Source organism: Podarcis melisellensis, assembly GCF_964234715.1.
Source record: "Podarcis melisellensis genome assembly, chromosome: 8".
NCBI lineage: Eukaryota > Metazoa > Chordata > Lepidosauria > Squamata > Lacertidae > Podarcis > Podarcis melisellensis.
Window position 1 is genome coordinate 18,074,831 of NC_138540.1, and position 26,249 is coordinate 18,101,079.

Here is a 26,249-nt window from a genome sequence, read left to right on the forward strand (position 1 = left end):
AAGAGCATGACTTCCTCCAAAGAATCCCAGGAACTAGTTTGTCATGGGTACTGGGCATTATAGGGGTAAAAACTACAGTTCCTAGGATTCTTTGGGAGATGGAACCATGTGCTTTAAATGTATGGTGTGTATGCCCCATACATTTCTGTTACAACCACAAATAGGATGTAGGTGCTTAGGGCGGGGGGTTGCCTTCTCCCATATATACCAGCCCCAGACACTGAGATCAGGTAAAATACCTTCTTAACCCAGCCCCAAACAGCAAACATAATGTGTCAATGCGGGAAGGGATGTTCTCAGTTGCAGCACTCATTACACAACAGCCTCCCCTTCACAGATCTGGCAGGTGCCAACCCTAATAGGTTTAAGCCACCTTTTAAAAGACATTTTTATTTATCCAGGTATTTTAGATGATCTGTTGCTGGGGCTGATAGTGTGATGCGCACAACTTCCCACACTCACGAGGTGCTGAGGGTGGTTATTTTTTTCCCTTGGAAAGTAGATAGGACTGGAGGAGGAAGTTGGGTAAGTGACTTTCTTTCCCACTTCCTCTTTCAGCTTTATGTACTTTTCAAAGCTCCCAATGAACTCAAGGCACCAGCTTAAAAATTCTGCATGTGTCTGTCCAGTAAGCCTATTGAAGGTTGGTGACCCTTCATTTATTTGGGAAGTCGGGGTTTTTTAACCCTCACTGAACCATTTTGCAATTTGATTTATATTTGTGGGCTTGAATCCACAGCAGCAATAAGCTCCTCGTTCCATTCATGTAAGCATTTATGTCAGCACAACACAACCTCCCTCCCCTCCTCTGGAGAAGATCTGGGGGTGGAATGGAGTGGAGGGCAGAGAGAGAAGTTCCCATGTGTGAACTCAAATCCTTGCACTAATGGAACAAGAGGCCTTATATACAACCTACTGTTCTTACGTGCTCTAACAATAATTTAAAAATAACAGTAGTCATAGTAAGGAAATAGAATTGTAGAGTTAGAAGGGGGCCATGGATTCCAACCCCCTGCAATAATACAAAAGCTTACCCAGGGTTCTTGGACTTCAGCCAGTTCAACAAGGCGTCCTTGTTGAAGGCGGCAGTGGCCGCCATATTGCTCTTGTTGAGCTGAATGTTGGCAATCGTGTCTGAGTCCATGACCACTTCTATCAGCCCTGTCTTGTCTCCCGTGGAAAGGCAGCCATAAGGAGTCATCCTTAAAGAAGGTAAGAGTGAGAGGAAGATGTCAGGACCCTTTTTTTAAAATTCTGGGTGTTTTGCAGGGAAGCCACTGCCAGCCCAAGTGGGCAAGAGGCAGGTACATGGCCGAAAAACCCAAAACCAGACCCAGGCATGGGTCCCAAGTTCTTAAAAGGCCTGGAAGGAAGGTGTGTCGCCCAAGCCATGGTCACTGTTGGGGGAAGAGAGCAGGGACTCAAGGCTGTCCTGACGCCAGAGAGGTATTTTGAAGACTCTGGAGCAAGCCCTGAGGCAAGGGCTTTTATATACCCTGGTATACCGGGATTGGCTGTTGGGCAGTCAGGTGACAGAACGCTTGGACAGTGTAGAGTTTCTGTGCCTTAAAAGTGCCATTTTATGCTGGGCTACCAGTCTGCTCTGATTGCAGCAGCCGCAGAGGTAGCGCACCATTAGCAGCCTAGTTTGAGACTTCCACTCCATTGCCCTACACACATAAACACACACTCCCAACACCCAGGGTTAATTTGCAAATATCAAGAGAGACAGGAGAGACCCAAACCAGCCTCGATGGCTTGCTCTTTTGTGGACCAGTAGCTAAATGGATCTCTCAGCCCTAATCAACCTCAGAGGGTTGTTGTGAAGGTAAAATTTGTGGGTGGGGGGAGAGAAGAGAAGAGAGAACGATGTATGCAGCCTTAAGGACCTTGGATGAAAGGGGGGAGCATATAAACATCATAATTATTTATTTTGGAACTCACCTGAGATCTAGCCCTTCTTTCTTCCACAGGATATCCATCAGCTGGATCATCTGCAGGGTCAACATATCCTGACGGAGATCTGAAAAATTAAGAAACATTTCTCTTTTTTTCTCTATTCATCCCATGATTTCTCCCATTTCATCAGTGGTTATGATGATGGGAACATTTGCCTTTGTGTGTTCTTCATTTGGCCACAATGGGGCACTAACAACATGCAGATTTGTGCATTCCCATGTTTTAGGGTGCTCTGATGATTAAAACTGGGAAAGTTGGGGTAGAATTGTGACTAAGAGACTAAGGGTTGTAGCCAGCATTAGTCCTACTCAGAGTAGACGCTGTGCAACTGATTGGCACGGCTAACTTAGCAAAACTTAGCCTGATGAGACCTAGGGAGGAGTCTCCTAAGTTGTACATCTTGCCTCTGTCAACACGAACTCACTTAGCAGTAGGAAAACTGATGCCTGTTCATTGGGCATCATAATACGGACCTACTTTGCAAGGTTGTTGTAAAAAGATTACCAGCATAATGCACAATGTTTGTGCTAGGAAACTAGCATGCCAACTTAAGATATGTACCTTCTTTAGGAAAGCGGTTTTTTGTATGTTAGCCGGCATGTTGTTTACTTAATCTACACCCTGCAGTGTCAACAGTGGAAATAAAATTCCAGGGTTGCTTTAAAAAATCCACATTAAAAGCAAATAGCCAAATCAAGAGGTAAATATATAATACCCTGCAAACTGTCACAAATGTGGATGTAGATAGATATGTGCATGCCCCAGAACAGCCTCTATGCAACCACACCTCTTAATTACCTTGTCAAAACTCATTAGTTTTAATCAATAAAAAGCCAGAGCAGGAACTCATGCAGAGACACAGCAGGCAGCCTCTTTCCTGAAAGGTGGTCCTAGGAGCCTTAAGTCCAGGAATGGGCAACCTGCAGCCTTCCAGATGTTGCTGGACAACAAACTCATTCCTACTTTATTGTAACAAAGCCAGAGTAAATGTAGTTGAAATAATAACATACTCTTCTAATTTCCCACATCCTCTGCTCTTTCCCAGTGTCTATTTTAAACTGTAAGCTGCTTGGGGCAAGGACCTGCCATTTCGCTGTTTGTAAAAACACTACACACAGACTGCATCAAACAGAGAAGTGATAGCCAGCTGCATAGTTTAACTACATGCTCCTTAGTTAACACGACCACTGTTACTGGGAGAGGCATCTCCCTGGGACAAAGAGGCTCCTCCTATATCCCCAACCCAGCAAGAAGCTGTTGTGTGGCTTCCTTACCGTCTCCATTTTTGAAGATGATCCCCACGTTGCTGGTGCCGCCTATCTCTTCATTGTTAAACACGATCCAGAGAGGCTTCATCTTCGAGTCCATGAAAGTGCAAAGCTCCACACTAGAAAAATTTGCACACACACACATATATATGAAAACCAGCTGAAAACCTCCACCCACTTGCAGAAGCGTGGAGGTAAGAAGGGGTGGAAATAATAAAACTTTTAAATGGTGCAAGATAGACTCTTTCCACATAGCCATGCTGTGTTGTCAAGCTGCTCTACTGGATCCCTGGCAGAATCTTTCCCCCAACACCTGCTGCCAGGTCCTTCAAAATCAGGGTTTCCTAAACTTGGGTCACCAGTTGCTTCTGGACTACAACACCCATCATCCCTAGCTAGCAGGACCAATGATCAGGGATGATGGGAACTGAAGTCCAAAAGCAGCTGGGGACCGAAGTGTGGGAAGCCCTGCTTTAAAAGGAGAGGCTAGGGATCAAACCCAGACCCTTCTACATGCAAGGCATGTGCTCTACTAGTGACCTACAGTCCTTTCCCTTGAGGCATAAGAACAAAAGGAAGCTGTTTTATACAGGGTCAAACCATTAGGTCCATCTAGTTCAGTACTGCCTGCAATGACTGGCAGTGACTCTCCAGGGTTTCAGGCAGGGAATCTTTCCCAGCCCTACCTGGAAACACCAATGGGTCATTCTGCTTGCAAAGAAGATGCTCTAGCGCTAAGCTCAGAGCCCTCCTGGGTCTACACCATCCTAGGCCCAGATTATGCAAAATGCTACAGCCAAACATTTGGTGGGGGCAGATGACTGCCAGCACTTAACTCTGGTGCTTAAAAGCTTGCACTGGCTGCACAACTGCTACTGGCTCAAATTTGAGGTTCTTGTACTAATTTATAAGGCCCTTCACAACTTGGGTCCAAGGGGCTGCTTATACCCTTTGTATCCCTGCCTGATTACTGAGCCCTTCTGGGAAATCACTGTCAATGGTCCCCTGCAAGGCTCAAGATGCACGGCCCATTTCTGTGTGTTTGGTTTTGGGAAAACACTTCTGAGGAGGAACCTCCCAGCAGACATCACACAGACCCCCTCTCCCTGTTGAACTTCCGACTCCTGATAAAGAACCGTATTATTCCAACAGGCCTTGTGAGTTCCCTGATTTGATGTTTTAAAACAGCATCTTGGGTTCCTTAAAAACATGTTTTTCATCTTTGTTGGGTCCTGGGCAGTATAAACTGCTGAAATCGATAAGATGAAATCGGCCCACTCTGAGTGACCGCAAGCTCTGGTGTGATCCAAAGTACCCCCTTGTGTCAGCAACGGGAAATCCTTTTCAGCCAAGTGGGGCAGAGCCACATGTGGTAAATTTATTCTATCCTTGCTTCAGGCAAGCGAGAGGCATTATCAGCATTCAGCAACACATTCTAGCAGGGAGGATGCAAGGCAGAGCTGCTGAGGGGTGTGGCCTGAGAAGGGGTGTGGCCTAGGGAGAGTTCCGAGGGGGCCTGGAGGGCCACATCCAGCCCCTTGCCTGAGCACCGCCAGCCCTGCCTTACCTGACTTTTGCCAGGATGACACTGGGGTTCAAGGGAGACTGAAGGTTGGAGAGAGCTTCCAGGTAGGTCTCTTGCCGCAAACAGGTGTGCATGAACTCCTTAGTTTGAGGCTTGGGGTTCTTTAGGGCACTTAATTTGACGATGCCATTCAATGCCTTCATCTTGTTGAGGGCTTCGCTCTGCATCGGGAGGCAGAATGAAAAATTACATAATGTAAAACACAACCAGAGCCAAATCAGCTCATTTTGTTCTATTCAAAATATTTAAGGCGTCCAAATAAGATCCCGCTGACAGTCCTTTTGGCCTCTGTACGTGAAATAAACGTGCTATTTAATCCCCCGGGGCTGTATTCATACCTTTAGAGACCCTAAACACCTAGAAGATTTTGATATATATAAGATTTTGATATATGATATATATGTTATAAGAGATATATGGTGCCTCCATATATAATTCAGAATATAAACAACCCATAAAATATAATTTTATTTTTCAAAATGAAACAAAACCTACAGTAAGAAGGAAAATTATATTTGATTTCCCCCCCTCCTACTTCTTCTAATCACAATGGAAAATTTCTGTGGTGCCCCTTTTCCCTTGGTGCCCTAAGCCATGGGTAGACAATATAAGGCCTGGGGGCCGGATCCAGCCCAATTGCCTTCTCAATCTGGTCCGGGAATCAGCATGTTTTTACATGAGTAGAATGTGGGCTTTTATTTAAAACGCATCTCTGGGTTATTTGTGGGGCATAGGAATTAGTTCATTTTTTCCCCTCCAAAGTATAGCCCGCCCCCCCCCAAAAGGTTTGAGGGACAGTGGACTGGAAAAAGTTTGCTGACCCCTGTGCTTATGCACATGCTTAGTTTGCTTAATGGCTAATCCAGCCCTGGGGCCTGCCCTGTACCAACCTGCTGGTTTGAAAAAGTGCAAGCATCCCCTTTGGACAGACAAGCCAGCTGCTTACCTGCCTCATCAGAGATTTCATGTGGTGGGTGCTCCCTCTGCAATAAGCTTCCAGGATCAGGCCAAACCTTAAGGCCACAGATGGGACATGCATTTCAGATCTAAGCGGGGATGATGAGAGGAGGAAATTGACATTTTAGGATGATGGTGATCTTAAAAAAAAAAATCCTTCACCCAAATGAGTTTCAGGGCAAGTGTACAACAACAAAATATAATAAAAGCAAAATATCAGAAGACAGTTAAAAAAAAACCTAAGAAAATAAACACAAAGCAAGCCACAGACAAAGGTAATCCCTTATTAACTTGTTGCCAAAAATGGTAAGAATGTTGGTGCCAGTGATTATGGGGATGGATACATTCTAAAGTCGGGTGGGAGCCACCACAGAAAAAGTCCCTGCCCATTTGTTCAAGCATATAAACACACCTCAGCAAGTGAGGGCCCTCAGAGAAAGGTCTCTGTTGAAAATGCCGGTTAAAAAGCTAAGAAAATTAATTCTTGATTAATTATAATTTATTGATGGTTTTATCCACCCTTCACCAGAAAGTCCCAAAGTGGGTTACAGACACATTAAAAATACAATATTAAAATCAGTTGACACAGTTTGGGTCTTTAGCAACAGAAACAACAAGAAGCAGGTAGGGAGGAGATTTTCATTGGGACCACAGCTGGCCGGAGGGGGGAAATAAGGAAAGAGTTAAATTCCTTATACCTTCCCAGCCGCAGCCCATGTCATGTGGTTAGCTTTTAACTGTACTTCCTTACCTGAGGTGCCAGAACAGGAAGTGCCCTATTTTGCGATTGGATAAGGCCCTGTCCAACAGGAACGTGGTCAATTTGCAGTCTAAATAAGATTCGTACTTCAGCACTTGAACCAGCTGGAGGAGGTACTGGAACAATTCGGCATCTCTGCAGAAGGAGAGGTGGCAGCAGAGGAGTCATTTCCACACAAGTGCAGAGGCATCAGTTGACACGCAGCACAGGGCTGTTGTAAACCAGCAAACCCACCTCTTCCTCCCCATTGTTCTTATTCCCTTCATCTATTTATTTTTATTTCGGGGGGTGGGTGAGGGAGACAGACTGCTGGGGCAGAAGGCACGGAGCCCGACAGCAGGAGGACCCAGAGCCAGTGACAGGAAAGGGTATGGCTGGCTGGTGCACCTCAGACAGAAGCGTTCCATGCTGCAACATTCAGTTACAGTTCTCACAGGTTCCAACTTTTATTCCAGCAACTTTGTGGGCACGGCAGAGAGTTATGCAGACAGTTAACCACTCATGACTCCACCCTGGGGTAGGCGTGGGTTAGCTTTCTGCCCTCTTGTTTGCTTGGCCCAACCCCTTTGCTGGTTCCCACTGGGACTAGTAGGGCAGAAAAATGAGGCAAAGCAAGAATGAGGGCCAGCAGGAACCCACTCATTCTAGTTTTATCCCCATGCACCTCCCTGCTGAGTTCTACAAGGGCAACACTGAGATTGAGGAGGAGCAGGGAGATGAACTGGATGTAAGCAAGAAGGCAAGAAGGTGGGGGGCTGGCTGATGATATTGAGATTGATGGGGCAGCACCCCATTTGCCTTAACAGACCAGCCTCTGATGTTTTTTCACACACACACACACACACACACACACACACACACACACACACCCTGACACCAGGCAACAAGTTATTGCAAGACAAAGATGCAGAAGATAACAAATTGGTTTTACTGATATTAGTCCTCAAGCTTTTATCCTATCCTTCCACCAAGGAGTTCAAGGGGGCGCACGTTTCCTTGCCTGCCACCCCCAATTTTTTGTGGGTGTGGTTCAGAGACTTTCACTGTACTGCAGGGCCGTCTTAAGCATATCCAGCACCATGGTGCAAAGCTCCCCCCGTCGCGCCCCCCATTTCCCAGAGTTTTTTAGGGAGCAGCAGGGCTGGAGGAGGCGGGCAGTGGCTGGAGGGTGGCTCCTCCGGCAGGGAAGAGGCAGAGGCTGGACACAGCACCTCCCAGCTCAGCTGGCCACTTCGTGCCATGGTGGCCATGGCAGATGGAGGCTCCAGGCGCAGCGCAGCATGGCGGAGATAGGTGAAGGTGGCGAGCTGATGCTGGGAGGTGCCGCATCCAGCCTCCGCCTCTTCCCTGGCACCCTCCAGAACTTGGTGCCCTGGCGCCACTAACCTATGGATAAAAGCAGGTGGAAAGCAGAACTCACTCCATTGGATCTGCTGTGGCAGGCCAGCCACTTAAAGCATCCTCTGTCATCTCAGGGCAGCCATTCCACCAAGCTGTCTCAGTGGGAGAGATAGGAAACAGGAGGCTCATTTCATCCGCTTTGCTGGAGGCCTAGCTCCATCAGGCACCTCCCGTGCCCCCTGAACTGTGCCAACTGCTTAGAAACTGGTGCCTGAGTTTTGATTTTGATTTCTCATCCCTCTCTCTTTTGCCTTTTTCCAGATTGTAAGCCTGAGGGTAGTGACTGTCTTGTTTTGATTGTACGTAAGCCACTGTAGGAGCATTTTTGGCTGAGAAGAAGGGTACAAATGCAGCCAGTCAGTCAGTCAGTCAATCAATCAATCAATAAAAAGTGGGTATTGGCTACATGCCACCTTTCGTGTTATCAAACGGCATATAAACCTAGCCAAATGGGTAACATCAGGCAAACTTTTGTTTTACTCACGTCAACTTTTTCAGCGAGTTGACTGTGAAGGATCCCACGTAGCGATCAGGGAAGTTGAAATCCAACAGCTCTAAGGCATTGAGAACGGGCAGCTCCGGCCAAGACTGTAACAAGTGGATCATCTGCAAAGTGGACAATTTTTTTAAAAAAAGACAGACGGAAAACAGTAAAATACTTGTAGTGAGAGGGAAAGAAGAAAGATTGACAAACTGGAACACATCCAGAGGTTGTTGGAGGGTCCAGAACCTCTTTCTGCACGAGGGCTGCATTCTATTTTGGGCAACCTCCCAGGGGCTACATGCCAGCAGTGGGCAAAGCCAGGGGGAAGTGGGTGGAGCAAAAATCGAAACTTTTGCCTTTGTACGTTAGATTGCCAGACCAGCTCACAAACCCCTCTTTCCTCTCTCTAGACAAGCAACAGGCATTGCTAGACACATTCCAGTCAGGCACAAAAAAGGTCCTGTGATGACCAAGTCCTACGAACAATGGTTGAAAGAGATGAGAAAGGAGCAAGGCCTTCTGGGCTGCTGAAAAGGCTTAAGCTGAAGTACCCCTCTAGCTACTGCCGTTGAGCATACCAGCTCAAGCGCTCTGCTGGCTACCTTGTGCAGAAGGGATCACCTTTCTCCCTTTCTCAGAGCTTGGAGGAGGTTGTGGGGAGAGGAAGTTGGTGTCAAAAACTCCACTGCCACAAACAGGAAGGTGGGGGATGCAATGGCGGGGGGAGGCAACTGATCAAAGAGGATGGAGGGAGTAACAGAGTTGCCACCCACCCTTGTGCGAAGGATGGATTCTTTTTAACTTGTTGGCTTTGAAGAAATAAAACTGTTTTTCCTAGCATGGTTTCACATATTCTGCCATTCTGTACAATTCTGCATTTTAAAAAAACATATACACATGCATAGATAGATAAAGAAATAGAGGTTCTAGAACCCATGTTCGGCTTGAACATCTGCATGCAACACCTGAACATTCACTCTCTGCCAACTCCCAAGCAAGATCTTCTCACCTGAGCAACATCTTCGTGCTTGTTCCATTTGGTTACAACCAGCAGCTTCGCCAGGGCACCTGGGTACTGGTCCCGCACCTGATGCCTCATCTTCCACACAAGGTCTTTCTCGTGCTCGTAGAGTTCGGTGTGAGATCGGCGCTCCAGAATCTCTTTCAGCTGTTGTTTCTGAACCGTGGGGATTGATACAATATTGACTTAGCACATTTATACCCTACTTTTCCCTCAGGGAGCTCCTCCTCCTTCCTCGTTTTATCCTCGCGGCAACCCCGTGAGGCAGGTTAGGCTGAGAGTGAATGGTCACACCCAGTGAGCTTTGTGGCTGATTGGGGGATTCGAACCCTGGTCTCCAGGGTCCTAGGCTGACACTCTCTAACCCCTACACCACACTGCCTTCGCCTCCATGAATTTGACTAATCCTCTTTTAAAATAAAATAAAAATTCCTTCCAGTAGCACCTTAAAGACCAACTAAGTTAGTTCTTGGTATGAGCTTTCGTGTGCATGCACACTTCTTCAGATACCTCTTTTAAAGCCATTTGTGAGGGGGTAGCACGGTGTTGCACATGCAGGCAACTGAAAATGCACTGTTATTGAGACTGAGGTCTGGGCTCTATTAGTTGGGAACCTATTTTTTGCTCTATAGGACACACTTTTTCCTTTCTAAAAGGTAAGGGGAAATGTGTGTGTGTCTTATGGAGTGAATGCAGGCTACGCGGCTAAGCCCAAAGCCAGAACAGGGAGACGGAGTGCTGCACAGCGCTCCATCTCCCTGTTCTAGCTTGGGGATGGCTGCGCAAAGCCTCCGCAGGGCAGTGGGGTGAAGGCACCCCGCTGCCCTGCGAAGGCTTCAAAGGCTGTCCCCGAAGCCAGAACAGCAAGAGGCTATCCCAGAAGCCAGATCCCTCTTGCTGTTCTGGCTTCTGGGGTTCAGAATTTTTGTCTTCTTGTTTCCTCCCCCCCAAACTAGGTGTGTCTTATCGTCCGGTGCGTCCTATAGAGCGAAAAATACGGTACTTGTTTTTTCACACTCCAGCACCCTAACCGACACGCCACCCAGTTTTTAAAAATAATATTGAAGATAATGTCTATCTTCAGGTTTTTGGGGTGTATCCAAGTCAGTTCTACTCAGGGCAGACCCACAGAAATTAGTGGACCTAAGTTAATCATGTCCTATTCACTTCAATGGGTCTACTCTGAGTAGGACTAGAAATGCCTACAAGCTTTGTTTTGTCTTTTGATGGCATCGGGTCTAGCTGGGCCTCACTTGACGTGGCCTCACTCAGCCTCATTGGACAGCACTGAGCAAGTCTCCCTCTTTCACCCTAACCTACCTCACAGGGCTGTTGGGAAGATCAAACAGGATAATCCCAATGGACTTGCCACAACGGAGCTCACTGAAGGAAGGCGATGTGCTGGCATCTCATTAATAAATCAGCAAAACACCAGCTAAACTGTATCCTGCACCCCAAATGATCCCAAGCGATTGAGATTCAAACTGGCTCCTATTTGCATAGCCCCAGCTCCTGTTCCTTGGTCACGCTGGGGTGTGACAGAATGTTGAACTGGTTTTGAAAACGGATGTGTGGGAAGATGTGCTCACCTCTTCTGGGTCCTCCGACATGTACCGGGGGCACTGCCCATTCCTTCCATGCTCCATGATCTGAAACACAAAGATAAAACAGAATGTGTTCGATGACATTTAAACACCGTCGTGATTAATTATTACTGTAAAGGCTCCATCATCATCATCATTATTTGCACATATTGGTCTTTTTCCCCCTACGAAAAGTAAACGCAACATGGTGTACAATAATGTATGGAACTGTTATGTACGAAGGTTTATATGAGTAATATATATATATAAATATTTGTAATGTTAAATTCTGCCCCAATCTCCAAGCGAGAATCCTAGATGCTTACATTGGAATTTAGGTCAGCAGAGACTGTGATGTCTTTAGGATATTTGGTTTTATTTACACATATATACAACCTGAGTGTAAGATGGAGGGGTTCATAGCATTAACAGGATCTTGCCTCTCCATCAGGCACAGAGCAAGGTCACACCTCTGTCTCTCTAGCTTCCAGCCTGCTTCCAGCCCAGATCACACACAGTTTATGGCTGATTTTTATCTCTTTCAATGTTTTAAAGAGTTATTTTTACTGATGCTATTGTTTTATCCCCACTGTAATCCGCCCAGTCAAGCAGTGGGTAAATATTATGAAACAAACAAACAAACAAATAAAATGCAAGCCTAATAAATCAGCCAAACTGGCAGCCCTATATGAAAATGGGATTCCACACTCAGTAATGGGAGGCGGGCCCCTCTTAAGGGGTGAATGGAGGTGGCCACTTTTTCCATTGACCCAGAAAGCAGACTTAACTGGCCAGGGGAGGGGTGCAAACCGCCACCTTCTTACCTGTTCAAAGGATGGGTAGTAGACCGGGTACAGCGAAATGCCAGGGAAGCGGATGACCAAGGCCGCAGCACTTTCCGTATTGGGGTTGGTCCGGACGGTGCCCGTTGGGTTCAGTAGCTCTCCTTTCTCATCTGGAAAGCAAGCAGGGTGAGGTTACCTAAGAAACGTTGCGCCATCTAGTGGCCAATGATTTGGCAAGAACGGAACATGAATGCCATACATTGTGATACTTGGCTAAGTCACAGTCAGAGGAACATAGGAAGCTGTCTCGTTCTATATTTTTAAAGTGTGGCAGGACCTACACTTTGGAACTCCCTGCCTATTGATATTAGGCAGAGGTACCTCTTTTCAGAGTCTGCTAGAAATGTTTTTTAATGCTTATTGTTATTTTAGCTTTTCAGATATTTAAAGTATTGTTGTTAATTTTTCATATGGGCAATCTCATCGCTTTATCCATTTTCGTAAACCGCTTTCAGGTGGTGGTTGTCTTTTTACAATCATGCTGTGAGTGAGTTTTATGACATAAAGCAAATAATTTTCAGCCCATTGAGCTAAGCACTGTCTGCACTGATTAGCAGCAGCTCTCCAGGGTTTCCCCCCCCCGCCCCGCCCCGCCCCGCCCCCCACTCTCACACAGAGAGGTTTTCCCCTCAGCCCCACCTGAAGCTGCCATTGGGGACTGAAACTGGGACCCTCTGCATTCCAAGCTGATGTTCTATCTCTGAGTTACGTCCCTTTCCCATATATTCTATCACCCAGGATGAAAACAACAGTAATATTAGAGAGCTGCCTTATGTACCTGGAAACGATGACCACATTGGCAGGCAGCACTCCCCAGTTTTCAACTGGTCTTGGTAGTCAAACAGCATGATGTTCACCCAGGCAATTGGGCAGTCCTGCAGGAGAGTGAGGAAGATTTAGTGGGTCAGATCCATGCAGTAGGAAATAACATTCAATGACTGTGATCAAGCCATGCCCACTGGCCATATACCCTTGCAGGCACCAGGGCGCAGCATGCCCATAGCTATTTGTAAAGGACCGAAGATCAGCTCATCTGCAGCACTTGCAAAAATCTGTCTGCAGCGCTTTAGAGACATTAGGTGACCTGCTTTCCCGGTGGCGCTGTGGTCTAAACCACTGAGCCTCTTGGGCTTTCTGATCGGAAGGTTGGTGGTTCAAATTTGTGCGATGGGGTGAGCTGTTGCTCTGTCCCAGTTTCTGTGAACCTAGTAGTTTGAAAGCATACCAGTGCAAGTAGATAAATAGGTACCACTGTGGCGGGAAGGTGAGCAGCATTTCCATGCGCTCTAGCACCCGTCATGGTGTCCCGTTGCGCCAGAAGCAGTTTAGTCATGCTGGCCACATGACCCAGAAGGCTGTCTGTGGGCAAATGCTGGCTCCCTTGGCCTGAAGTGAGATGAGCACTGCACGCCAAAGTTGCCTTTGACTGGACTTAACTGTCCAGGGGTCCTTTACCTTTTACCTTTATTAGGTGACGTATTTTCCCAGTGCATTGCTGCTTTGAAGGCCTGGCAATCAGCTGATAGTCGGGCCGTCAAAGCAGCGTGCACCAGGAAAACATGTCACCTGATACCACTGTGACATCAGGTGATGGACAGGCGGGTGGTCCTGCCCACCCATCAAACATGGGCTGTAAAAAGGGGAGAAAAGGATTGGGCCCACTGATCAGATCTAATTACCCACTCCACCCTTTTTAAAAGCTGCTTTTTTGGCTCTGGTATGCTACTGGGTCTTGAACTTGTCTGCTTTCTTTAAAAAAACACACAGAAAAAATTCAAAACCCAGTAGCACACCAGAGCCCAAAGTGGCTTTTTAAAAAATGAAAACAAACAAGTCAGCAGGAGGGCCAAAGCAGATTTTTAAAACCCTGAAGGGCTAGGGACAAAGGTGAGAGCTGTTTCCTAGTTCCGCTGGAACTCTCAGCGGCGTTTGATACCATTGGCCATAACATCCTTCTGGACCGTCTAGAGGGGCTGGGAGCTGGAGGCACTGTCATACAGTGGTTCCGCTCCTTCCTCCTGGGCCATGTTCAAAAAGTGGTGGTGGGGGATGAGTGTTCAGACCCCTGGGCTCTCACTTGTAGGGTGCCTCAGGGTTCTGTCCTCTCCACTATGCTTTTTAACATCTGCATGCAGCTGCTGGGAGTTTGGGCTGGGTGTCCAGCCCCCTGGGTGTCCATCAGGGGGTTTAGGCTGGGTGTCCATCAATATGCGGATGATACCAAGCTCTACCTCTCTTTCAAATCAGAACCAGTGAAGGCGGTGAAGGTCCTGTGTGAGTGTCTGGAGGCGGTTGGAGGATGGATGGCGGCTAACAGATTGAGACTGAATCCTGACAAGACAGAAGTACTGTTTTGGGGGGACAGGAGGTGGGCAGGTGTGGAGGACTCCCTGGTCCTGAATGGGGTAACTGTGCCCCTGAAGAACCAGGTGCGCAGCCTGGGAGTCATTTTGGACTCGCAGCTGTCCATGGAGTTGCAGGTCAATTCTGTGTCTGCTCTGGTTATCTTTCACTTGGACTACTGCAATGCATTCTATGTGGGGCTACCTTTGAAGGTGACCCGGAAACTACAACTAATCCAGAATGCGGCAGCTAGACTGGTGACTGGGACCACATAACACCGGTCTTGGAAGACCTACATTGGCTCCCAGTATGTTTCTAAGCACAATTCAAAGTGTTGGTGCTGATCTTTAAAGCCCTAAACGGCCTCGGTCCAGTATATCTGAAGGAGCGTCTCCACCCCCAACGTTCTACCCGGACACTGAGGTCCAGTGCCGAGGGCCTTCTGGCAGTTCCCTCACTGTGAGAAGCCAAGTTACAGGGAACCAGGCAGAGGGCCTTCTCAGTAGTGGCACTCACCCTGTGGACGCCCTCCCACCACAGAACAACAACTACCAGACTTTTAGAAGACATCTGAAGGCAGCCCTGTTTAGGGAAGCTTTTAATCTTTGATGCATTACTGTATTTTAATATTTTGTTGGAAGCAGCCCAGAGTGGCTGGGGAAGCTCAGCCAGATGGGTGGGGTACAAATAATAAATTATTATTATTATTATTATTGTTGTTGTTGTTGTTGTTGTTATTATTATTATTATTATTATTATGAAGAGAAACAAAGGCACTTTAGCTACTGATTTATTTTATTAGTTGTACTGGGTTCTATATATTTACCGTATTTTTTGCTCTAGAAGACTCACTTTTTCCCTTCTAAAAAGGGGAAATGTGTGTACGTCTTATGGAGTGAATGCAGGCTGCGCAGCTATCACAGAAGCCAGAACAGCAAGCGGGACTGCTGCTTTCACTGCACAGCGATCCCTCCGAACAGCAAGAGGGATTGCTGCTTTCACTGCACAGCGATCCCTCTTGCTGTTCTGGCTTCTGAAATTCAGAATATTTTTTTTCTTGTTTTCCTCCTCCAAAAACTACGTGCGTCTTGTGGTCTGGTGCATCTTATAGAGCGAAAAATACGGTACATTTTCTTCAAGGGCGGGGTTGGCTTTTGTAGGAGTTGGTAAGCTGCCCATACAATGCATTCATTGAAAAGCAGGGCCCACATTTCCACATCAACTCAGAACCGCTACTGGGTCTTGAACTTGTTTAGATTCCCTCTGACTCCTGTGTGCTTCTGTCATTAGAAATTTGCAGCTCAGTCCCTTAGCCTTGGGAGGGGGACAGTTAGAACTGGTTCAACTGTTTTTTTAAAAAAACAAAACAAGCAAACATTTGCAGAGTAAACAGGGCCGAGGGATTAATCTGGCTGCAAACATCCTCCTCCGTTTTCTTTCCCAATGCTCGCTTCCAGCACATATCCAAGAAAATAAATACCCAGAAAGATTGCCTCACCTCTCTACTTCTAACTGCCTCCCTTCTTTCAACTTCTAAGCCTTCTTAAGAGTCACTCAGTGAAAACAGCAGAAGACCTGGCTCCTGACCAAGCCCTAAATGATGAGATCTTTGGTGGAGATGGTCCAAGAAGTGAATGACTCAGCATCTTCCAAGGAAGCAACGGAGAATAGCTGCAGCATGACTCAGCAGAGCACGATGCAGTCCTAGGGCTCAAGCCGCCTGCACAGTTCCTGTAAGCTTGTTCTTTCTGGATTTTTGTTCGTAAGGAATTTGCAACTCTCAAAAAAACCCACACACTTTTTCATTTAAGGCTGTGTACACAGTTCTGCTCACTTTCCATCCGGTGTTGCTCCCACTGGTTTGTAAATGCCCCGATCCACATCTGTCCTGTTAGTTAGTTAAGAAACGTGGTCTTTGACAATGGAAGTCATATGAAGACATCCACACTCCCTCTCCAACCACTGGTGTGGATGGGAAGTGGCAACTTGGAAAAATATCCCGCTCCACTGATGTGTATAACAGAATGCAAGTGTGATTTGAAGCAGTGGGGGTGAGGACTGACTTTGCTGCATTTTAAGCCTGTATTGTGAACCTAGATGTCAAAAAGATCAGTGGCACCAATAAGGCTACCTATCTTATCTATCTTGCTAGCTAACATGCTAACTTTCTATCTATCTGCTAACTAGCTAGTTTTCCACCTAGGTAGTTAACTTTGTATATTGCTTCCTAGCTAGCTAGCTTTCTATATACAGTATACTGGTAGCTATATTGTTCTCTGTCTTTCTTGCTACCTAACTAACTGACCTTCTGTCTATCTAGCTATCTTGCTAGATAAGATAGCTAACTTTCTATCTATCATCTAGCTAGCTACCTTGCTAGCTATCTAACTAACTTCCTAGCCATCTTGCTATCTAGCTAAGTATCTATCTTGCTAACTACCTATGGGCAATCATTTAGATCAAGGATATGGAACCTATGATCCTCCAAATGTTAGACCTGGATTTCAGACAAGGCTTGTAAGCCTGTGTTTTAAAGATGGAGATAAAGGAGTGCAGAGAGAGAAGCAGGAGGAGGGGGGAGGGGGGAGAACTCAGTGAAGGGCAACAATAAACATCCACTGAATCACCCCCCTGCCCATCTACAGCTACTCAGCCCCACCCAGCCACATCCTTTGGGGGATGCTATCACACTTTAAAGGGATCGCTGTGTCCCAACATAGATAACAGACCCAGGTTGTAAACAACCCGAGCCACACTTTGGAGAAATTGACCTGCTTCACCCTTGTCTCCCTCATCCACATGGTTTATGGCTCCCCAATTCTAAGACCTCCACAGGATGGAAAGCGAACGCATCAGGGAAGCAGGTTTCAGCCCTCTCCCCTGCTGGTTCAGATTTCTATTTGCAGGGTGTTTTTAAGAGGAGGAAGGGACGCAGGTGGCGCTGTTGGTTAAACCACAGAGCCTAGGACTTGCCGATCAGAAGGTCGGTGGTTCGAATCCCCGTGATGGGGTGAGCTCCCGTTGCTCGGCCCCTGTTCCTGTCAACCTAGCAGTTTGAAAGCACTTCAAAGTGCAAGTACACAAATAGGTACCGCTCCGGCGAGAAGGCCAACGGCGTTTCCGTGCGCTGCTCTGGTTCACCAGAAGCAGCTTAGTCATGCTGGCCACATGACCCAGAAGCTGTACGCCGGCTCCCTCGGCCAATAAAGCGAGATGAGCGCCACAACTACCAAGTCAGTCACGACTGGACCTAACGGTCAAGGGTCCCTTTACCTTTACCATTAAGAGGAGGAAACTCTCTCACACACAACCAGCAGTGAAGTGGTACATTCCACCCTGCCACTGCAAAACTGCACCACCTCGTTTGGTTGCATGGGGTGGATCCAGGCCAATGCAGTGAACCCTAGGAGGGACTTACAGCTTTCTTTGACTTCTTCTTAGTAGACCTTGCCTTCTTGGCTTTCTCCACCACGGCGTAGAGTGCCAGGCACAGCCGGGCCATGCGAGGTAGGTCGCAGACGTTAATCTCGAATTCAAGCCTCTGCCCCCACACGGGCTCTGAACAGACGTTGACTTCAGAGCTGGACACCATCTTGCAGAGCATCTCGTGGCCGTGGTACAGGCCCGCCTGGACCACTAGCTGAGAAAGGGAGATGCAGGACAAGGGTGAGAAAGCCATCCAACCTCACAGCTCTGTGCATGCGTGCGCCATGCGCTCAACCCATGTGCGCTTCAAAAGGTAACAGGTAGAGAAAAGAGGGGACAAAGGAAAATGACACAAATCGGTCTCTGTTGCTTAGTAAACAAGGCAGGGGGAGACACCTGCATTTCAGCTGAGTTGCTGCTGGCAAAACCCAATGAACATATTGCTCTATAGTGGTGCTGACTGCCAGTCAATGGCATGAGGTCGGGCTCCCAGAAGAAATACAAAGCACCCCAAGGGTCATGTAGTCCAACACGCTGCAATGTAGCAATCACTGCTGTTATATGATTATGTTTTGGTTGTTAATAACTTCAGTATGGGGACAGACCATGGTAGCTCAGTGGGTAAAGCATCTGCTTACATGCAGAACGTCCCAGGTTCAATCCCCATAATCTCCAAGTAGGACTGGGAAGGGACCTCCTGCCTGAAACCCTGGAGAGCTGCTGCCAGCCAGTGTAGACAGCACTGAGCTAGATGAACTAATGACCTGATTCCGGAAAAGGCAGCTGCCTATGTTTTATAGAAATGGAAATAAATAAGTAACAACCGGTTGTGTCCGGTGCTCATCCTACTCAAAGAAGATCCAATGATGTTAATGGCCATGGCTAACTTTCACACGTGCAATCCAATGGGTCTACTCTAACTTAAGCTGAACAAAACCCTACATAAATAAACAATAGTACTTCAGGTTGCAGGTTCCTATTCAGGCAGGCCTTTGTAAAGTAAGGTGCAAGCAATGCTGATCAATGGGCAAACTCGGTTTTAACTGCTGGTTTTAGATGTGTTCTGATGTATTTTAATTAATGTTTTCAGCTAGCTAGTTTGGTTTTATTCCTATGTATTGTGTAATGTCGTTTTAAACATTGGTAGCCACTTTGAATCCCAGCCTTGGAGGAAGATGGGATATAAATACATTATATCATCATCGTCATCATAAGGTGATTTTTGACTGCTCTTCAAACCTAATAAAAAGAACTACAACCCTCCCAGCTAGCAGAAAGGTGGCACCTTAAAGAAGCAAAGTTCCAGCCTTCCCTGGACCTTGCAGAGCCAAATTTCTACATCTATGAAGGTATCAGCTTTTGTGGGTTACTTTCTTTGGTCCTTTTTTTTTTTGGCTTTGTATCATGCAGGAGCACATTTAAAAAAACAACAACCCCAAAACCCAGTGATCTCCCACGCAGCCAGAAATTTCTAAGAACTCTCCTTCTGCAGAATGCTGATCAACAACCCTCCCGTTTCCTGTAGTGTGAAGCCACTGACACTGACTTAAGAGCTGAATGAAAAAGTCTCATGTAGGCTGGTGGTGGCTGGGAGGAGAAGTTAGCACATGACTTCTGCCTTTTGATCTCAGCATTTTTTAAACAACAAGCAGTAAACAACAAGGCAGGAAGAGGAAAAGCAGCCACAGAAAGTCCAGCAGAAAGAAATAAAGAAAGGGGGTGGGGGTGGGGAGAGTACCTTCATCCGTTCATCAGCATTCACTTTACTGCCCTGCACCAAGTCGATATAGTAAGGCTGCTCAAGTGACCACAGAGAGATGGAGTTGGGCTAGCGTGTGGGGTTGGGGTGTGGGGAGAAAAGAGAGAGAGGTAAATATCACCACTAAAGCATAGGAGTGGCAGAAAACTCACTCCGAATCTGACCGGACACAGGTTAGAGCTCAACGTCGAGCCTACCAAGTGGCGATAGCGACGGCGAAGAAGACTTTCTTCACCGCCTCTATTGCATCTGCAGAAAATAGTAGCAGGAGACTCTTTCAGGTGGTCCGCAATTTAACGGAACCACCTTTACCACCGGGGCCTTGTAAAGACCCCAAGATCTCCTGCAACGATTTTGCAAAGTTTTTTTGCAGATAAAATCACTCATATTCGGAAGGAGCTAGACACCACCGTGGGAGCAGGGCTGGGGCGGGAGAGTGCTAGAGCCCTGTCTGGTCAAGTTGCATGGAATCAGTTTCAATCCGTTACCCCCGAGGATGTGGACAGGCTGCTTGGACGCGTGAAACCAACCACCTGTCTCCTTGATCCTTGCCCATCCTGGCTAATAAAAGCAAGCCGGGAAGGGCTGGGCGATGGGCTCTGCGGGGTGGTGAATGCTTCCCTCTGTGAGGGAACATTCCCAGATCCACTGAAAGAGGCGGTCGTTAAACCGCTTCTTAAAAAACCATCTTTAGACCCGGCCAGTATGGCCAACTATCGCCCAGTCTCAAATCTTCCATTCTTGGGCAAGGTGATTGAGCGTGTGGTTGCTGAACAACTCCAGGCACGCCTGGAGGATGCGGACCATTTGGATCCCTTCCAATCGGGGTTCAGGCCTCATCATGGGACCGAAACTGCCTTGGTCGCACTGGTTGATGATCTCCGGCGAGCTAGGGACAAAGGTGAGAGTTGTTTCCTAGTTCTGCTGGATCTCTCAGCGGCCTTTGATACAATCGACCATAACATCCTTCTGGACCGTCTAGAGGGGCTGGGAGCTGGGGGCACTGTTATACAGTGGTTTCGCTCCTTCCTCCTGGGCCGTGTTCAGAAAGTGGTGGTGGGGGATGAGTGTTCAGATCCTTGGGCCCTCACTTGTGGGGTACCTCAGGGTTCCATCCTCTCCCCCATGCTTTTTAACATCTATATGAAGCCGCTGGGAGAGATCATCAGGGTGTTTGGACTGGGTGTCCATCAATATGCAGATGATACCCAGCTCTACCTCTCTTTCAAATCAGAACCAGTGAAGGCGGTGAAGGTCCTGTGTGAGTGCCTGGAGGCGGTTGGAGGATGGATGGCGGCTAATGGATTGAGGCTGAATCCTGACAAGACAGAAGTACTGTTTTTGGGGGACAGGGGGCGGGCTGGTGTGGAGGACTCCCTGGTCCTGAATAGGGTAACTGTGCCCCTGAAGGACCAGGTGCGTAGCCTGGGAGTCATTTTGGACTCACAGCTGTCCATGGACGCACAGGTCAATTCTGTATCCAGGGCAGCTGTCTACCAACTCCACCTGGTACGCAGGCTGAGACCCTACCTGCCCGCAGACTGTCTCGCCAGAGTAGTGCAGGCTCTAGTTATCTCCCGCTTGGACTACTGCAATGCGCTCTACGTGGGGCTACCTTTGAAGGTGACTCGGAAACTACAGCTAATCCAGAATGCGGCAGCTAGACTGGTGACTGGGGGCGGCCGCCGAGACCACATAACACCGGTCTTGAAAGACCTACATTGGCTCCCAGTACATTTCCGAGCACAATTCAAAGTGTTGGTGTTGACCTTTAAAGCCCTAAATGGCCTCGGCCCAGTATACCTGAAGGAGCGTCTCCACCCCCATCGTTCTGCCCGGACGCTGAGGTCCAGTGCCGAAGGCCTTCTGGCGGTTCCCTCATTGCGAGAAGCAAAGCTACAGGGAACCAGGCAGAGGGCCTTTTCGGTAGTGGCGCCCGCCCTGTGGAACGCCCTCCCAGCAGATGTCAAAACGATAAACAACTACTTGACATTCAGAAAACATCTTAAGGCAGCCCTGTTCAGGGAAGTTTTTAATGTATGATATTTTAGTCTTTCCTGGTTTCTATGGAAGCCGCCCAGAGTGGCTGGGGGGGCCCAGCCAGATGGGCGGGGTATAAATAATAAATTATTATTATTATTATTATTATTATTATTATTATTATTATTATTATAGGAGGCAACCATCAGCCAATTTAGTTAGCTAAGCTGGAAAAGCTATACACCAAGCACTGAGATATATTTAATTTCTGTTATTCTGTCCAGACTTAATTATTATTCAGATCGCTACCCCAACCCTTCCGTCAAGCTGTCACGGAATGGCTTACAGGAAACGGTGGGGAAACTTTTGCCGTCCAGGGGCCACATTCTCCTGGGCAAGTTTCCGGGGGCCACACCCCAGTGGTGGGACAGGGCCAGAGGCAAAAGTGGGTTGAGCAATAACTGTGAATTTTACTTTTGTGGAGTCAGCTGGTTTCTCTCCCCCCCCCACCCCCGGCCTTCCATCAAGGCAAGAAAGACACATTGTCAGAGTTCAAGAACTGACTCCAGGTATACCCAAGAGAGATGCGGGCAAGGAGGGAGGTATGGCCTGGGAAGAGGTCTGAGGGCCACATGCTGAGGCATGGAGGGCCGCATTCAGTACCCAGGACTGAGCTTCTGCCACTCCTAGCTTACAATGATTTTCTTTAACCTAACAACTACCCTGTGAGGCAGATCGAAGCTTTAAAACTTCCTGCAAACACTGTATCATTTCTATGAGTGAGGGTGGGAGGGAGACATACAAAAAAAATTAAACCCAGGTCCTCCAGGGCCAGTGAAAACGTCATATGGACTACAAACTTTGCACGTTCCGTTTCAAAGACTGGGGAAAACCACAGTGTCTGGACATGCCTTTCTCATTTGTTTATTTATTTATCACAGCTTACCTTTTTCTTGGGGACAGGAGGAGGTTTGGGGGACGCTTTTGAGGGGTGAGTGATCCCATTGGTTTGTTCTTCCCACAGAGCCATGATGGAAGTGGAGTGCACCATTGTGAGATGTGGCAGGAGGCCGCGGTGCAAACAGTCACGGATGTACTGCAGGAATGGATCAAAGGACATTAGCACATATATAGCAGGAGCTCAAAACGCTAAATGTATGAGAGGAGAAAAGGAGTGCAAGGCTACAGGAATTGGAAACGGGGGCCAAGTCAGGGTGGCAGGCCCAGATTGCCGGTATGTTCTCAGAGAAAAGATATAGTAAGTATAAAATCCTAGCCCATATGAGAAAAACGCTGAATTCCAATCCACTACCCCACTCCTAAAATGACAGAATGATGGAGAATGATGGGTACGTGTGCATTGGTATCCATAGCACAGAAAGAGCTTGCACTCCTCTCTATGGTCTCCTTGTGATCACTTTGGCATGCAATTTTTAAGCTGTGCGAAGGGCAAAGCAGCATGTACATCTCAAAATAAATTTTAAAAATAGATAGACTATAGGAATAAATCAGAGGCTTGCCTTGCTATAAAAATAAAATAAACTGGACATGTATATTTTTAAAGGCAGGCCAAGTGGGGCTGGGAAAGTTTCCTTTATTAAATCCTAGAGAGCTGCTGCCAGTCTGTGTAAACTGCACTGAGCTCAATGGATTAGTGGTCTGAGTCAGTAAAAGGCAGCTTCTTCCTATGTTCCTAGGTCTTAAGGGAGGGGTTGTAGCTCAGTGATACAGCATCTGCCTTGTGTGCAAGATGTCCTCGGTTTGATCCCTGGCATTGCCAGATAGGGCTGGGAAAGTATGCAGAGTCTCTGTACACAGTACAGTGGTGCCTCGCAAGACGAAATTAATTCGTTCCGCAAGTCTCTTCGTCTTGCGGTTTTTTCGTCTTGCGATGCACGGTTTCCCATAGGAATGCATTGAAAATCAATTAATGCGTTCCTAGGGAAACCGCCTTCAGACCAGGTCCGGGGACAGTCTGTCCCCGGACCTCTTCTGAAGGCTGGGGGGCGCGGGCTTCGCAGCAGCGCTACGAAGCCCGGCGGCTGGGGCAGGTGTTCCCGCCCCCCCACCCCGCTTCGGAGCAGCGTTCCGAAGCGGGGTGGCTGGGGCAGGTGTTCCCGCCCCCCCGCCCGGCTTCGCAGCAGCGCTACGAAGCCCGGCGGCTGGGGCAGGTGTTCCCGCCCCCCCACCCCGCTTCGGAGCAGCGTTCCGAAGCGGGGTGGCTGGGGCAGGTGTTCCCGCCCCCCCGCCCGGCTTCGCAGCAGCGCTACGAAGCCCGGCGGCTGGGGCAGGTGTTCCCGCCCCCCCACCCCGCTTCGGAGCAGCGTTCCGAAGCGGGGTGGCTGGGGCAGGTGTTCCCGCCCCCCCGCCCGGCTTCGCAGCAGCGCTACGAAGCCCGGCGGCTGGGGCAGGTGTTCCCGCCCCCCCACCCCGCTTCGGAGCAGCGTTCCGAAGCGGGGTGGCTGGGGCAGGTGTTCCTGCCCCCCGCCCGGCTTCGCAGCAGCGCTACGAAGCCCAGCGGCTGGGGCAGGTGTCCGGGATCTCTTTTGAAGCAAGCGGCTGCGGAGAGACGCGATCTCCCCGCAGCCGCTTGCTTCAAAAGAGGTCCGGGATCTCTTTTGAAGCAAGCGGCTGCAGAGAGACGCGATCTCCCCGCAGCCGCTTGCTTCAAAAGAGGTCCGGGATCTCTTTTGAAGCAAGCGGCTGCGGAGAGACGCGATCTCCCCGCAGCCGCTTGCTTCAAAAGAGGTCCGGGATCTCTTTTGAAGCAAGCGGCTGCGGAGAGACGCGATCTCCCCGCAGCCGCTTGCTTCAAAAGAGGTCCGGGATCTCTTTTGAAGCAAGCGGCTGCGGAGAGAAGCGATCTCCCCGCAGCCGCTTGCTTCAAAAGAGGTCCGGGGGCAGCGGGAAGAGCTGCCCCCGGACCTCTTTTGAAGCAAGGGGCGGTGGGGAGAAGCGATCTCCCCGCCGCCCCTTGCTTCAAAAGAGAAGACCCGCTGTCCCCGGGGCAAGCTTCGTTTTGCGAAGCAAGCCCATAGGGAAATTCGTCTTGCGAGGCAACTCGAAAACGAAAAAACTTTCGTTTTGCGAGTTTTTCGTCTCGCGAGGCGTTCGTCTTGCGGGGTACCACTGTACAGAGCTAAATAGACCACTGGTCTGGCCCAGTGGCTTCCCAAGCAGGGTCCTCCCAGAAAGCGAAAAGCCCATTCTGCTCAGGGAACTAATATCCTTTGCCTTCTCTGTCCTTTCCCAGCTAGTCAGTGAGTCAAAAGGTAGGAGAGGGGAGCACACACCTGGAACTGGTACAGAGGGTAGTTCCCATACAGATATTCACATTTCCCGTTAACCTGCAGGGCGTATTCCTCCGGGCTATTCATTCTTTGGTGCCGAAAAATTGTGGCTTGCTTCTTGATGGCATAGCTCATCAGTGTCACGGGGAATTCCTTGGGAGAGATCTGGAAGGTGAAACTTTCCTGCAGGGAAGGAAATATAAATGAGCAAAACACAGGAAGCTGCTCTCCCAGGGAGTTATGGCCTATTGCCCTGCAAAAAAAAATTTAAGACTCTAGTCCTCATGGTTCTCAGTAAAATGCCAGTGACATATTAGTAGTAATATTAATTAAATTTGTATACTGCCCTTCATCCACAGATTTCAAGGCGGTTCACAACATAAAATTACAATATAAAAAACACAAAATACATAATAAAAACACAGTGGTACAGTGGTTACAGACTCCACTAACCCAGAAATAGTGCTTCAGGTTAAGAACTTTGCTTCAGGATGAGAACAGAAATCGTGCTCCAGCAGCGCGGCGGCAGCAGGAGGCCCCATTAGCTAAAGTGGTGCTTTAGGTTAAGAACAGTTTCAGGTTAAGAACAGACCTCCGGAACGAATTAAGTACTTAACCCGAGGTACCACTGTAAGTACAAAATGAAACCAATAATCTTACGATTTGTCAGTATAGACAGCACTATCTACCCATATCTTATACGTTGTTTTATATTTTCTGATTTTAATTGTTATTTGCTGTTGCATTTTATCATGCTAAGTCACTCTGAGAGGCTTTTCTTTCTTTGTAAAGTTACTAACAAATAAATATGATAATAATAAAACTGCCTTATGCCATTATGCAAGACAGACTCCATCTAGGTCAGTGTTATCTATGCTAATCTATAGATTCCATACAGGGAGTCTCTCCCAACCCAACCTGGCGATGCTGGGGATTGAACCTGGGACCTTCTGCAAGCAAAAGCAGGTGCCTCATCACTTATGAAATAGGAAGCACATTTTCCTCACCGTTTATGCCCTGCTTCCCCCCTCTCTCTGTTTCCTCTTATGCCAAATCTTATATTGTAAGCTCTTTGAGGGCAGAGATCTGTCCTCGTGCAAACTGCAAAAGCTGCATGCATTCCACATTAAATAAATACGAGTATTTCTTTCTTTTTTTTAAGTAAAAAAAAGTTGCTAAGATTGAAAAGGCTTGCGGATTTACCCCTCCAGACTCGAATTTGACGTTGACAAAGATGTTCTTGTTGGGGACTTGGAGGGGGCTCTTTCTTCCGAGACTGCTGGACGAGGGTTCAAGTTGCACAGGGAAGCTATACTCCATCCAGGCTTTCCAGCTCAGCTGCTGCCGCCTGGTCACTCTCTCCTCACAGAACTGGTGCATTTTGGTACGGAAGTCGTTCACTTCCGGGTCGGACAAGGCATCAAACTCGTGCAGGCCTGACAATAGTAAATCCCAAGATATATTTTTTTAAAATAAAGCCAATAATAATAGTTTTTTGAGTGTGGGGGATGCCATCTGTGATGTAGAACCAGGCAACACCATCACTCTAATATAAGAATGGCATCTTTTAAATATTTCTAAACTTTAA

At 47.9% G+C, this 26,249-nt stretch overlaps 1 protein-coding gene and 1 long non-coding RNA gene across 4 annotated transcripts in view; both read right to left on the reverse strand.

Moving 5' to 3' along the window:
• LOC309377010 overlaps positions 1-26,249 on the reverse strand; it is a 182,052-nt gene that overhangs the window by 134,702 nt on the left and 21,101 nt on the right. The gene's annotated exons all lie outside the window — the stretch shown is intronic.
• PIK3CD (phosphatidylinositol-4,5-bisphosphate 3-kinase catalytic subunit delta) overlaps positions 1-26,249 on the reverse strand; it is a 50,893-nt gene that overhangs the window by 3,877 nt on the left and 20,767 nt on the right. For all 3 annotated transcript variants that reach the window (XM_081923505.1, XM_081923504.1, XM_081923506.1), the window contains 16 exons: positions 25,865-26,097; positions 24,665-24,844; positions 22,318-22,467; positions 19,371-19,460; positions 17,625-17,846; positions 12,642-12,738; positions 11,843-11,973; positions 11,025-11,084; positions 9,424-9,591; positions 8,415-8,536; positions 6,521-6,664; positions 5,759-5,858; positions 4,795-4,973; positions 3,234-3,346; positions 1,945-2,023; positions 1,035-1,202 (listed from right to left, as the gene is read on the reverse strand). In XM_081923505.1, the coding sequence (XP_081779631.1) occupies positions 1,035-1,202; positions 1,945-2,023; positions 3,234-3,346; positions 4,795-4,973; positions 5,759-5,858; positions 6,521-6,664; positions 8,415-8,536; positions 9,424-9,591; positions 11,025-11,084; positions 11,843-11,973; positions 12,642-12,738; positions 17,625-17,846; positions 19,371-19,460; positions 22,318-22,467; positions 24,665-24,844; positions 25,865-26,097 (2,236 nt within the window). The remainder of the gene's footprint in view (positions 1-1,034; positions 1,203-1,944; positions 2,024-3,233; positions 3,347-4,794; positions 4,974-5,758; positions 5,859-6,520; positions 6,665-8,414; positions 8,537-9,423; positions 9,592-11,024; positions 11,085-11,842; positions 11,974-12,641; positions 12,739-17,624; positions 17,847-19,370; positions 19,461-22,317; positions 22,468-24,664; positions 24,845-25,864; positions 26,098-26,249) is intronic.